This window comes from Adiantum capillus-veneris, chromosome 6 (assembly GCF_014529385.1).
Source record: "Adiantum capillus-veneris isolate H3 chromosome 6, ASM1452938v2, whole genome shotgun sequence".
Lineage (NCBI taxonomy): Eukaryota > Viridiplantae > Streptophyta > Polypodiopsida > Polypodiales > Pteridaceae > Adiantum > Adiantum capillus-veneris.
Genome location: NC_140936.1, coordinates 9622842 through 9638097, shown reverse-complemented (window position 1 = coordinate 9638097; position 15256 = coordinate 9622842). Strand labels below are relative to the sequence as shown.

Below are 15256 nucleotides of genomic sequence, written 5' to 3'. Positions count from 1 at the left end.
CCAACACCTGCAACGTTGTCAAAACAGGCTACGTCCAAGGCATATGCGGATTTGGAGCTTTACATTAATAGCTCTCGAGGTAGCCCTTTGCAACTATGCTGATTTTGGCATAGTTACAAAAGGCTATGCTTGGTAGAACTAAGCTGACTCAGTAGGATGCGCATGACCACATTGCGGGCTCAGTTATCCGCCCGAGTTACTGACCCAGCTCGCGTGACCACCACCTAACAAAAAAGCACCCCTAGGAGGGGGATGCACTTGGAAAGCCTTAGCCCTGCCTCCTCTCACTATCTCACACGGGCATGCGTAGGAGGGGATCAATAGCCCTTGTCCATTTTGGGGATCAGGTGCGAACTGAGCCGTCCGATGTGCTTTGAGTAAATTCGAGAAAATAGGTAAATTTACTCCCCCCCCCTCCCGAATTTGAACCCCGGACGCCACCTTTGCAAGCCTATCACCTTAACCACCTCACCTGTGCGTGCTCGTTGAAAGCATTGGGAGAAGGGTTTCTTCTATGATAAACCCATCGCTGTGTAAATTTGGGTCAGTTTTAGTAAGTTCAGGTCGCGCCGCAAGATCAATGGCCCATGATGCTCGTGCGTGCCGAAAAAGGCGTAGGCCATTGATCCCCTCCTGCCCATGCCCGTGTGAGATAGTGCTGAGGCACGAGGTTAGCCCTTGGAGACAGTTCGATGATTTGAGTTGACTTTGAGATGGAACTGCAAGTGCATGAACGTCATGATATAGCTTGAGCCTTGGTGCACCTTCCCATCATCCATGACTCATCAGCCTCTACGTGTGGGCTTTGTTCACCAGCTGGGGGAGAGACGCAAATTTCTAGGAATGTGTCCATTTGCATGCAAATTAAGCAAAAGAGGCCAAAAGGGACTCGGTCACTAGCTGTCTCGCATGGTCTTTTGTCGTGCCGCCCTTCTCTCTTTCGTTTGTCAACAGAGGCAGAGGGGACTGTCTGGGGGACCCGGTACTTCGCGGCCAGCAGAGCAGGTTCTCTCTCTCTCTCTCTCTCTCTCTCTCTCTCTCTCTCTCTCTGTGAAATTGTCGTGACTAGCAGCTAGGGGGAGGATTGCACGGAGGCCCGTGTAATTGGTGTACTTGAAGGCACATGAACTGCGTGTGTCAGCATCGTGCAATCTTCTTGTTCTTGTATTTCTAACTGCCTTCTTGGCATCGCTCCCAGTCTACACGTCGGCGCGCAGACTTGATACACGACCTCAACAGAAGCTCTCGCTGCGTCGCTACTCAGGCCTCAAGCTCCGCATCTGATGACCATACCATCATCAACCACACTCCGGTGGCTCCACCATGTTCCATTAGTTAGCTCACTTCTGTCCTTCTGGTTAATGGGCCAGTACATTTACTGCATACATGACACACACACACGCAATAGAAAATCAAGGCAGTAGTCATGCATCACCGATTGCCTATTTCAGTGGTAAAGAATTTTGTGGGTGCACCACAGGAGACCTAATTAGCTCAATAGCCAAAACACTAAGAGAAGACGTGCTTTTCGACAGAATCGAGGCTGAGCGTTTACCTACCGGTTTTTCCACCTCCCCATGATGAAGCCACCTCTGGTGCACTTGAGTTTTATAGTGACATGGTAATTTTTCATGAAGGGACTTTATTGAAGGGAGCACGCGGAGTCATATACAAGTCAAGCATGGCCTTGTGACCGTGTCGAGTACTTGTGGATCGATTGTAGAAATACCTCAATGAAGGGATGGGCCCAGATGAAGTTCTCACTCTTGGAGACAAATCAATAACCACGAGGCTAAAACGTCTAAACAACAGATTAAGAGGCTGGAGTTTCAAGGCCAAACATCATAAGACCTGCAATGACTCGCTGTAGAGCTGGAAATATGAGAAATATGTCATTAGGTGAACTATATTGTAGACACAACAAGATGAAATTCAAAACATTGAAACCGAGTCTCAACGTCAAAACGTAGTAGATACCAAGTGTAGAGTGTTCTGTTAAATGGCCCGAAAAGAAGCAAATAAAAACTGCTTGATTAAACATATGGATGTGTTAAAGCTCAGATCCATAAAATTTAATGGAAACAGAGTGGCTACTTGGCTTTCATCTTGCAATTTATAATCTACAATCTCTTCTGCTTTCACAGGTCATACTGAAACGTGTGTATAAGAGTTCTGAGAGGAATTCACAAGAGCACAATTGAAATTTGGATGCAATTGCCAGCTCCATAATTGATGGAAGGCTATGGTGGCCAACGATGCATCATTAGTATCATTCGCAGAATGCTTGAGGATATCTGTAATCTTTTTGAAGTTGGTGATCATCCATTGTAAGTAGAGCCATCAAAACTGGTAGCAAGAGAGAGGACATTGTGATTCTCGGCTATTTGTAAGCTGGTAGGTTCCTCATCAGTTAGCATGGGACGTGAACCCGATGGTTCGACTTGTGTCTCCTGGACATTGGCTAATTCAAACGGCATCAGTCCCTGCTGCTCATGCCGTTGACGACCCAGCATCATCCCCATAACAGCATGCTGCTTAAGGTAGAACAAAAGTATGCATTGAGTGCATTTTAAACACATTATTCCTACAGCTTTTACTCTGCAGGCCATAATTGGCATGTATTTTGAGAAGGAAATTCTTTGAAAGGAAGGGTTAAAGGCATTATTTGACCTGACTAAGAGCCATAGAATTCAAGAGTCCTGACGATGTGGATGCCATTGATGTGGGAGGATGAACAGATTGGAAGGCAGACTGCCATTCTGATGAAGATGAGACAACAGTCGAGCCAGCATTTACATCCAATTCTTGTTGCGTTGGATGAGCCCGATCAACGGCCTTAGTTGTAATGTAGCTATGCTCTCTACAATCCATGTCTTCTTTGTCATCCTTTACTGCCTGCATGGTTTGAGGGTCTACCTGATATAGTTGTCCCAATCTGAACTGAGACAATGTCTGCTGTGCATTGGGTTGATCCGATTGCGATGGGCCTGCGCCTTGCATATCTGTTACCTGACACAATGCCCTTGGATAAAGCGATGAACTTGCCGACGAGCACTCGCCCCCGCCTTGGGAGTCCCTAATGGACATAAAGCATTTTAATATGCAGCAGTTTACTAATGGATGCTCTTAACTGCTACAACATATAGAGATCATGTAGTGTTTATTTGTACCAATGAGCATCTTTAGGTGATACCGTATAGTGTACAAACCTTCATCTTCTTTGACATTATACAAATTAATTCCATATGACTACACTACGGCCTTTGTTGCTGTTTATGATACCTTTTTTCTGCACTTTAATCAACCATTGCAGAATGTATTGCAATATACCGTGATTTACAATGCGACACTGATCAATGAGCAGAGAGTAATTGATCCTTGATGTAGTACCTTAATGAAAGGATGGGACCCGGATGTTCGCTAACATTCTGAGTACTTGCCACCTGAGAATCCCTCAAGGCTGTCAACCACTGTTGCACAACATGATGTGGAGCATGCTGCAACATGCCTCCAGCTTGTGCTTGCATCATTCCATAAATCTGCATTATTCTAGATAGAGTTGTTAGACTTGAAACAAAAATAGAAACTAGAGTAGGAAGCAAAGTTTCATTACATGCCATTGTGAATGTGCCAAAACGGTGCATGTGCAGCCCTAGACAGGCCATAACTGTAACCAGACATGCTGCATGTTCAAACATAGTTCGCTGCACATTAGGGATAATTTGTTGGGGCCGGGAGGAGGTGGGCATTGTTGACACTCTTTCTCCTGAGGAAACTCACAAAGGCTTGCCACTTGTAGGTGAGAAGAAACAAAGAAGGAAGTAACACCATATTGTAGTGTGCTCGAGAACTGGCTGGATCTGAGTGTGTCTTGCCACACTGCAGGTTCTTCCTTTGTGGTATTAGTAAGTCACATGCCAAGAACTAGGGCCTGTTTGGCCAAACAGCCACACTATCACAAACTGATGATGTGGCATGGCCTAACTGACAGAACCTGGTCGAGGGGCCTAAAACCTAATGGAGAAAGCAGAAGAAGTATTTACCAGCTGGTAGATTCTGGCCGAGAGGCCAAAAGGGGTTAGGTACCTCTTTTGCTTACATGGAGTGGCAGAAGGGCCTAAAACCCTAAAATAAAGCAACCAAGGAAAAAACCTTGACACCCCAGAAATTGCGGAACATGGCAGTTGTACGGATTTCCGTGATTTACGAACAACCCTTTGGGTGCTAGCTTTTGAAGCAGGAGTTTTTGGGAGCAAGGCTTTTCACTTGTATGCCGTTGCGAGGGCCTCTTCTCTAGCTGATTAGCTTGGCAGCACTGCAGAGAGAGGACCCTTGGACAATGTATTTGTGCTAAGTACTAATAAAGAAATACGAAAAGGGTGCCAGTCTTTGCGGCGGGTGCAACTTGGCTTGGAACTCCGCTGAGCCATGTCGACTCTCCTCTTCTCTCCCACTCTCCCTTTATTCAAGTCTATTCAGTTGTTAGCAGTTCCCTCACATGTGTTGCAGTTGATCTTTGATTTGGAGTGTCCAAGTCTATTACATACTCCCTTAGAGCAAAACAAGACGTCAATCTGTTTTAGTGTTGGGACCAGACTTGTCATGACCTGATGAGGACTTGATAGACTGCATCAACCCCAACACCTCATGCAGGAGGAGTGAGCCTACAACAGCTTCGTGCCTAGGAATGAAAGCTTTTGAGAGGGCACAAAAGTCAGAAATTTGACTGCGAATCCTCCTAACCAGCAATAGCTAGAATATTTGCGCCAATATGAGCTAGGTGTCGAAGATGGGAGGGCTATTCCAAGGTGTTTTGTCGACCTGAGCACTGCTCAAGGCCAGTGGACCAATGGTGATGTAGGTATGGCCGCCAAGTGCAGTTTACTCCTCTTCATGGAAAGAGTCTGAGATGGAGACCACATATATATGGTTGGAGTAACAATAGTCGTCCATCTTGAACTCCCCTTGAACTGCAAGTGACTAACACGTGGTTTGTTGAAATATTTTTGTCTTATTGGGAAGACGTTGCTGTTGCAAAGGCTGCTTCTGGTTGAGGAGTTGTCGGGCTGGTTCTACGGCTTCAGTAGAAGGTAAATTGACTCATGCATAGTGGTGAAGTAACGTTGCACTGGAGACTGACTGCTGCCCCTCCTGCATATAGTTCTTGAGAAGCTTGTTGTTGAAGTGGCTGATTGATTAGAGGGCCTTGGCCCTTGATGACAAGCCAACTTATGAAAATTGTTGAATGCTTAATAAGATAGATGATTACAATCCTTAAGGAGTACCATTTTGCCCATGACAGAGTTAGCTGACATGAATGCCTTCAGTTCTGCCCATAGTTGCCTGAAATTCCCTCAAACTGTGTTTTTATTGTTTCAAGTTTCAGTTTCTACTCTCGTTTCCTCTCCCCTCACTCCCCATAGTTGATGAGGTACATAGTCAGTTCGTGAGCACACCAACACACCTTCTTGCCTTGGCTTCAGCTTGTTGCAAGCGGCACTAAAAGGATTTTCCCTTGACACCGGGTAAAGGGCATGTGTTCATCCGTCTAGGATGCGTAAGGCACGTCTAGGAGTTTTTTGTGTAGCACCTGCTTACGCCATTGCAAATATAGGGACTCGGGAGTGAGGGGAGAGGAAACGGGAACAAAAATTAAAACTATAACTATGGTTGTACCTCAACTTGACTATGGGATTCTTTTTCGCCTTTGCCTGATTAGATTGCTTCTCTACACATTCATTGTGAGCACTTGTCCCTGGGTGGCAGAGCTTCCCTATCAGCTTCTTCACGCCTCTTCACAACTGCCGTAGGCTGTTGTGACGATTGGGCTAAGGATGTCTGATTGACCTAATGCTGGACGGTTTCTGTTATTGCACAAATGGTGGTAGTCAGATCAACAAGAGAGGCGTTTGAGAATAGAAGGTTATCGCTATCTTTGCTTGTGCAGGTGCCGCACCTTTCTTAATGCGTAGCCCTTTTGAAGCTTTTGTGTCCATCGTGCAAGTTGCAATGGCGTAAAAAGGTGCTACACAAAAAATTCCTAGATGTGACTTATGCATCCAAGATGTATGAACACATGCCCATCACCCTGTATCAAGGGAAAATCACATTAGTGTTGCTTGCAACGAGCTGAAGCCAAGGCAAGAAGGTAAATTTAAGAAAGCGTTGCAGGTCTCCTTCATCAATGTGGTGTGCTCAAGAGCTGTCTGATAGCTGTGCTCCTCTCCCAACAGTCCAAATATAGTCAGTCTCAATGTGGTGGTCTCCTTCATCAATGTGGTGTGCTCAAGTGTGTGTTGCCATTTTGCAAGCACCTCCTTTTCTGGTATTTGTAACTTACATGCCAAGAGCCAGTCATGTCCAGCCAAACACACACACAGATCACCACAGTATGAACATGCCAAGAACCAGGGCATGTCCGGCCAAACACCCACCTTATATATGGGGTATGGGGTATCATGGGACTGTGTGAGATATTCATGGGGAGAGTACGGACAACAGATTTCAGACCCTGTTCACTCTATTATTGGGGTGAAGCAGGGATGCTCACTTTCTCCGACTTGGTTTGGATTGTATATTGATATCATTACTGACTATATTGAGACTGTTGGGGATAGAGGAGCACAATTATCTGGTACATGGATACCTCTATTGCTTTATGCCGATGATATTGTGCTTATTTCAAACTCTCCAGAGGGTATGCAGATCGAGACATCTAGATGCGTTAAATGCTTATGCACATGACAGTGAGCTCTCCATCAACCTTGGCAAAACCAAGGTGATGGTATTCCATACTACAACGCAATGGGTCAAGAGATCAGCACCTATTTTTACATATGGGCAAGAGATAGTGGATTATGTAAACTCTTATGCATGCCTTGGTGTTGTATTTAGTGGACCTATTTTCTCTATGAGAGGTGCTACAGAGGTGAGATTGACGAGGGGATATGCAACATTAGGAGGACTAGAGAGAATATGTTGACAGGTGCAATAATCGATCTAGCACCAAAGGCTAACATCTTGGGGGTTGCACCTTGTGGATATGTAGGTGTATCACGTGTGCTTAACAGTTTGAGGGTATAATATAGTTCCTATTAGTTAAAGAATTACACTTACAGGATGGGCTTTTTGATCCAAAATTTGAAAAAGCGATGTATTGCAAGTTTATGAAGAAAGATGGGTTGTTTTAATCAAATCTAGAAAATATGTTGAGTGGGTTTTTTATTAGTCTTTAATGATTGCACGTCTACATAGGATTTTGTCCTGCACCCCCCAAGGCTAATGTTACATATCGAGGTTGTTGGCCTTGTGGTAGTGCCGATGACTGGCACAGCCGGATGCCTTTTCTTCGGGGGGCATGGCTGTGATAAAGCATATTTTTGATTATACACATCGTACCCCTTGTCACTCAACCAGGCGTACATCTCGCATGCATGCACTTGTGGCAAGGGGGTCATTCTCTAAAGCTTGGGCTGGGTACGAGAACTATTACCATACCTACTTGATAGTCCTATTAATCACTTCATGTTAATCACATGATGATTGATCAAATAACCAATTACTAGTGGATACCTATGGGTCCCCATGTAGCTAGGTACCCCGATAGTTATCAATATATTCCAAGCAAACAATGCCCACAAGGGGATTCAAACCTTGCAAGCAAGGCAAATGGCTGATGTAAATGTCAAAAAAAGCGTAATCATAAGAAACAATACTGTAAGACATAGTTACCAATAAACTCCATTTCGGGGCCTACCTGACTAGAAACTTCGTTCACAAAGTCCCCCGTTTCTTGTTTTTGTTTTGCCATTTCTTCAAGCATTTCTAAATGTTTTATATACAATATACCTATAAAAAGCTATACCTAGATGAATCCAAGATAAGCCCAGATTCACCCTTGAAGGACAGTGCAAGGTATAGACCCATATGGTAGTCACCCACAAGACAATATAACCATCAGCTCCATCATGCATAGTATTGACTAAATACCACGACATCCCCACTAACGTCGTGAGTGCCCAATAGTGGATGTAGAACTAGGTACTAACATATGCTCCCCAACACAACACACACCACACGCACGCACACGTGAGCATACATCAACACAAAGTTCATCGTACTGAGTTTTTGTCATGACTCCGGAGATCAAGGGCAGACTCAGCCATAATGAAGCCTAGCACTAAAAGAAGCATTAAATCGAAAAAATTAGCACAAAAATGAGGTAGTTGATAGGGCATACGCACCACAAAAGATAGAAAGAATTAGCACAATATCAACTGGTCGTAACTCGGATAAAAACTTCACAATGTGAAGTCTGCATGTCCGCTATACGACTAAAAAATATACCTAGATGAACCCAGGATAAGCCCAAACACCACGACATTCCCACTAACGTCGTCAGTGCCCAATAGTGGATGTAGAACTAGGTACTAACATATGCTCCCCAACACAACACACACCACACACACGCATATGTGAGTATACATCAACACAAAGTTCAGCGTACGGAGTTTCTGTCATGACTCCGGAGATCAAGGGCAGACTCAGCCATATATAATGAAGCCTAGCACTAAAAGAAGCATTAAAACGAAAAAATTAGCACAAAAATGAGGTAGTTGATAGGGCATACGCACCACAAAAGATAGAAAGAATTAGCACAATATCAACTGGTCGTAACTAGGACGAAAACTTCACAATGTGAAGTTTGCATGTCCGCTATACGACTAAAAAATATACCTAGATGAATCCAAGATAAGCCCAGATTCACCCTTGAAGGACAGTGCAAGGTATAGACCTATAAAAAGCTATTTCTAAACCGTCCCAACAAATTGAGCAAGCCATTTTCATCTTTAATGGCCTTGCTAGTCTCATTCCCGTTTCTCGTTCCAGCTAACTATACTACAAGACCATATTACTGGCGCCACTGGTGAGCATTGAAATATGCTGTGGGAGGGTGGAGGGAAGCAAGGTTTTAAAAATTCAATTTCAATTGCAATAATAAAACTATAAAATACATAACAAATTGAGAATGACAAGGGAGTGTCCGGCAGGCACTCTTCACCAAGACGGTAGAGTGGCCCTGGCAACTCCCAGGAAAATAAAGAGTTCATATGGAGAAGATGGTTGAAGAAGAGGCTTGGTACCAACCAGCAAGAATGAACAACTGCCGATTAACAATGGAATCTCAAAAGCAACTCTGGATCATGACAGATTTCGAATGTCAAGTCGCACTCCCAATTCCATGAAGTTTTTTCTGAGGTATGAATCCCTATGTAAGGTCGGAGTAACTTTGTTGCTCTTGCCCAATCATCCAGTTCACGTGTTTAAACAAACACGTTATAGTTCAGTAGGATCAAAGCAACCGCGTCGCTCTTTTTGATTATCCAATTTACATGTTTATTGAACACACATTTTTCAGTAGGCGAAGTGACTTTGTCACTTTTTGATTGAATGCCCAACATTGTCCTTCTGAGGTTCATTAGGAACCAACTCACTCTGCATAGATTGATTGAATGCGAGAACTTAGGAACTGACCAGGACTTTAAGTTTGCAAGCTGAGGACACCTCCAAAAATTCAGGAATGAGAGGATGTAATCTTGTACATGATAGGATATCCAATGTAAGCAACCCTAGGATGTCACAACAGAACAAAATGCAACAAGGGGAAGCCAGAAGGCAAATTGAAGGTTCACACTAGAAAGAGCAAGCTGCCAAAGAAGCGATCACCATCGACTTCATGGGAAGAGAGGGACACCCATTAACTTCTAGAAAATAGGCGGCCAAAAACTGGGATTGGGAATTAGACTCTGCTAGGAAACTCGAGGAGAGAGATATGAGGTCCAGCACTTAAAAATGATAAGAAGCCTCAAATTATCGCGAGACAATATGAGCCACTTGGTCAAGGTGGCAATTCGAAGAGGATCTAGACAATGGCATTAGAGAAATGAAAAGCCTGGGGCTCTCACTGGCCAATAAAGGTGTGGCACTCTTAAGAGTACTTTGCCATGTGTCCATGGGAGGTGACTCGTACATACCATTCACATGGGTGATACATGTCGTTCAATTATCCTTGGATGGGAAAATTGGACACCCCGTGTTATCGGATACCATTTTGGTAACCTACATTTTGTGGAACATAAAGAGTACCATTAAGAAATATCAAAACATGAGTGGAATTTTAACCATGAAACTAAATGGAAGCCTAAAGAGAGCAGAGTGTTAAATAACCATCTCAAGCTGGGAATGTCACCTAAGGTGGTCACTGGCCGAGAGGATTGTCTAAAGTCCCAAAATGTATACAAATTTACGGATGCATTAGAGGGAGTGGAAACAAAGGGCTCTATGTGTAATCTTATATGTTTAAGCGTAGCAAATGCATCGAACCAAATGATCTTTTTATCTTTACTTTGGGGATAAATTGATCGTGCTTGCAGGGAGCTTAGGTTTTATCATGATAGCTGTAGGTTTTCTCAAACACACTTTTAACCTATCCATATGATCATTCTCGTATGTTTTAGCACAATGGAATTTTCCCCTGAACATTACAGTATAGACATATACTATTAGAAACATTAAGTAGTTAGACTTCAATCACAAGATTGCACTACTGATAGTAGACACATTATCACTTGAGCTCTTTTAGGCTTGTACTGATAATCGGCTTTGTCTAGAAATCGGACTCTGTGCCTACCTGGCGCAACCGGAAACCGGGGGCATCCGTACACTCAACGAGAAACATCCTTTAGCATGCCAAAAAGGTTCTGCTAAATAGTTATGTGTGAACGAGTCAAGGGAAGTGGTTATTCTGATAGGCCTGCAATATGCATGTGCTATAGACTACTAAGGCTATGGTCACGTGAGGCTTAGTTATCAGTTATTTGAACAAATAACTAAGCCTCATTCTTGGTCACACGCAAAAAGGAGCATTAAATGGATAACTATGCCAATTTTGGCATAGTTGTGAAGTTCACGGCTTAGTTGGGAGGATGAATGAATAACTAAGCCTCGCATGACCATGCAGCAGGCTTAGGTATTCATTTAATGCTCTGTATTGGCATAGTCGGCTAGTTAGTTAGGCTTGAGATTCTTCCTATGCTTTCTTTTCACCTTTGACCCACTTGTATATGTTGCCTTCTACTCAATGGTATGTGCTAGTTCAGTACAACTACCATAGCCATTGAGAGTAAAGAGTTTACCATGATACAGAATGCTTATACATAGTTTAGTTATATTTGTGATTTCCGATGCAGGCCACTGGCGTTGCTATGAGAATGTCGCATAAGCAACTTAACTAGCGACGTAACATGTGATTAATTTGCGACCTAACATGTGACGAAAGTTTCAATGCACATTCAGAACATATGTCTTTCCTACTTATATCATTAAAGCATTTGGTGGGTGTGGCCTTCGGACTCAGCACGCTAGTTAAGAAGCATAATTGAGTACATCAAGAGATTGTAGAAATTAGGGTTTATAATTGACATCAAGTGACACTATTGGGTGTCGCATAAGCGAAGCTTTTGAGTTGGCTACTGGTGTCGCTATGATAATGTCGCATGAGCAACTTAATTAGCGACCTAACATGTGACTCAAGGTGCAGTGCACATTCAGAACATATGTCTTATATCATTAAAGCATCTGGTGGGTGGGGCCTTTGTACTCATCACTCTAGTTAAGAAGTATAATTGACATCAAGAGATTGTAGAAATTAGGGTTTAGGGTGCTTTGATAACTTACAGCTTGTGCTCGGGCCGCATCAAAAGGTACCAAGTGACTTCCCTCCATTGCTTGCTGTATCAGGTAAGGGAAAAAAGGTGCAATACATGCAATATTAGCTAGGGCCTTAAAAGAAATCAGCATATTGACATAGAGTGTGATCAGTTCATGAGAATCACTTTTCGGATCCGCACAGTTTCTAGGGCTGTTTGCAGGTGCTGTTCTAGGGTCTCCAGCTGTTGTACAGAGTTAACACACTTAAGGTCACCTTCATAGATCCTGGAAAAAATGAGAACATGAGCAAGGTCAAAAGGGTGATGATCTGTAGGAAGTGCACTAGAGGCTAATTTAATGATGACAAATGCAATGAGAATGCTTTTGCTTATTGGTAAGACCACAGCCAGAAATGTACAATATTGCACCTTAGCCTACTCTCCATGTCTTGTAGCTGAACTTGGGTTCTTTGAATTTCATACTGGAGTGTCTGCTCATGCACAAGTAACAATAAACATTTGTTAGCAGTGCATGGTATTTGATGTGAAAAATCTGTGAGCATACTCCTAGGTGGCTCGAGATGCTTCCAAGTACAAAGCTCACCTCCAAGTTCGTGACGCGCGAGCTGCAATGTACAACATGCAAAAACGGTTACTCGATTTGCAAATAACTGAAAAGTTCTCTAATTTGCAAAAAAGTCAGGCATTGAAAGGAGCAAGCTGGTGAGAGGGCCTTAATATGGTGAAAATAACAAAAACGCAGTAAAGCTTCAAATTGAGGAACATGTCTGGAAAGTCTTCATCTTACCAGCTGGAGAGCTGAATAGCCATGTAAGTCTCCTGTTTAAGCCTCTTGGCAGCCCTCATTAACATCTGTGAATCATAAACGCCTTGAAGCTTTTTAGGGGCATGCTATGAACTTATATAATATTACTTGTATATTTTCTATCATGAGAATCTTTATATCACACACATTAAGGATTGACAAAAAAATTACACAAGTTGTACCTCAGCGTTTGCGATCTTTGGTGGTACGTTGTGACTATCGCACCATTTCAGACATTGGCTGTAAAGTGGCAAATGCAAAACATAATGCTATTAAGTGGCATCATAATTCAGTAGCAATAACTGTTAGTACCCAGCGACACTATAGGAGCTCAATATATTATTGATGGTCGGTTATATGTGTTTCAAATCTTATTATCACTTGGCACGCATTGATAATATGGGCAATGAGAGCAAGATCATTTGCCAAAAGGTTAAGGTTTTAGCTCCTTCATAGCCATTTTTGTGCTATGTCGAGGTCTTAAGTGGACTGTGCTTACGTCTTCATGTGTTAGGCGAGCAAGGTGAGGCTAAAATCACTCATTAATCTATAGCAGATACATCAAACACAATATGAAACATGCAAGATATTCAACTATCAAGCTGCATAAACATTGATCATGTGTTGAGGTACCTTTTGGCGCGTTCATGGTCCGAGAGGTTCGCAAAGCGGGCAATCACGTCTTCAATTCTGAAAAAAGCAGCAATGTTAGAGAGAGAGAGAGAGAGAGAGAGAGAGAGAGAGAGAGAGAGAGAGAGAGAGAGAGCAATTTGTGCGCACCGCTTCTTTCCAGCAAAGTGATTGAGCCGGCCGGAGGGAGAGAACATAATCAGTGCTATGTCAATATCGCAGAGAACAGACAGCTCATATGCCTTCTTGATGAGCCCATTGCGCCTCTTTGAGTATGTCACCTGCCGGTTAGTGGGGTTCTCTATCTTCCTTATTTCCAGCTTCACCCTCCCCATAATTATCTGCACTTCATTCCAAAGTCAATGGCCGGTTAAAAGGTTTGTGTCCTTGAGCCCTGATGATCAGATGCAATATGGATGCGTAGTGGGTGATACTGTCCTGCACAAGATCATAGTGCGCGCCACACTGTGCCAATGCTTGGATTAAGCAAAATGGGTTTTCATAAGCTGCTAGCAGTACTTAAATATTCTTATCTGCAGACTGCACTAATACCAACAGATGCAAGAGGGGCAGGCAGCGGATTAGAGAGGTCGAATACTAATGACCACAATTAACGATTGAATACTAATGACCATAATTAGATTAGCGATGAGGGCAATGATGAGGGTGTATTAGTCTTGTGAGGGTAGGGGGCAATTAGGGAAGCTGATTAGGGGAGTCAGCTGCAGGGTAGTGAGGCGGGAGAGCACAAGGGCAGCAGCAAGTACAAGGTACGGTTGACATGAGAAATGACAAAGAAAGGTAGGGGGTGTACGTGGGCAGCAATTTATAGCTTTGCCTAGAATAATAATCAGCAGGGCGGATCCTGATGATGACTGATGAGAGAGGGGAGGTCCTATAAATTAATGATTAGCGGTAGTTAATATATATGTGTATCTAAGATTAGCATCCCTCTCCCCTTAATTTCTGTGTGTGTGTGTGAAGAATCATTCATGTTTTCTTTCTGTTGGTCCAACAAGATCGAGACTCTCTTTGTTATTATTCATCCCGCGCTGGAGGAGCATTATTATCAATTTATCGTTATTATTATTATTATTATTATTTGACTCGTGATTTTCATGTTGTGTGTGAAAGCTCTATTTTTCTTGCATTTTATATTTTGACGAAAACTTGAATGAGCAGGGCTTGGTAATACATTAAGTGCTAGCCCTAGCATCTCGCACCAAACAGCGCGCAAAAGACAACGGGTTACGCCACCCGGCCATGAAGAGAGAGACAGTGAGTGAGAGAGAGAAAGAGACTGTGTGTGTGTGTGTGCGCGCGCGTGCACGCGTGCGTTGTAGAGAGAGAGAACAGGACTTGCATGTCCATTGTCTTGTATGAAGAGAGAGAGCGAGTGATTGGGTTCAAGGGAGAGATACGTGCGCTCGAGCCGTGTGTGTTGTCTTTGTTTTGAGAGAGAGAGAGAGAGAGAGAAAGAGAGAGAGAGAGAGAGTGTGTGTGTTAGCCGCTATTGACCCGCACCCCTGTGGCGGTCATCCACGTTACGCATGATCGACCATCGTATTAGCGCGCCACGCTCTCTCATCCACCGAATAATAAACCTCTCCTCTATTTTTAAGCAAACTGCCTTGTGCTCTCATTTAATCCCTTTCCAAGCTTGGAATTCTTCCTGGAGGTCAAATTACAAACAGACATCCTCGCTCATGGCTCACTTCACTATTCAAGTTCCTCCTTAGGGTTCTTTCCCATGGTGCGAGGCTTAAGAGCACTTGCCCATTTGTCGGCGCAAAAAGCCTACTTAAAGGAGGGCTTCTAGAGATTGAAGGCCCTAGTGCAAGAACAAAACCCATAGGTGGCATGTTGCACACACAAGATTTGCCACAAGCAAGCCAAGAAAAAAGCATAGGAGAAGATGGGTTCAATTGCCAAAAATAGCATGTTAAAGTCAAGTAGAATAGCGACCTCTTCAATATTAACCACAGTTTTGGCTAGTTTATGAGCACATGTACACAAATTTGTGCACACAAGGCACGCTCCTAAATGCGCAAATGCATATATTCATTTATGCCCATGGGCCACCATGGCACAC

The 15256-nt window shown here is 43.4% G+C and overlaps 1 protein-coding gene across 1 annotated transcript; it reads right to left on the bottom strand.

Moving 5' to 3' along the window:
• Positions 1-1907: 1907 nt before the first annotated feature.
• LOC147455128 (agamous-like MADS-box protein AGL104) lies at positions 1908-14171 on the bottom strand. The gene is made up of 11 exons (XM_086515207.1): positions 13315-14171; positions 13168-13224; positions 12717-12774; positions 12517-12581; positions 12313-12334; positions 12138-12199; positions 11895-11994; positions 11737-11790; positions 3391-3539; positions 2671-3076; positions 1908-2531 (listed from the first exon to the last, which is right to left on the bottom strand). Exons 1-11 carry the CDS (start codon positions 13497-13499, stop codon positions 2319-2321), a joined length of 1371 nt encoding a protein of 456 aa, XP_086371333.1. The 5' UTR covers positions 13500-14171; the 3' UTR covers positions 1908-2318.
• Between the last annotated feature and the right edge of the window lie 1085 nt (positions 14172-15256).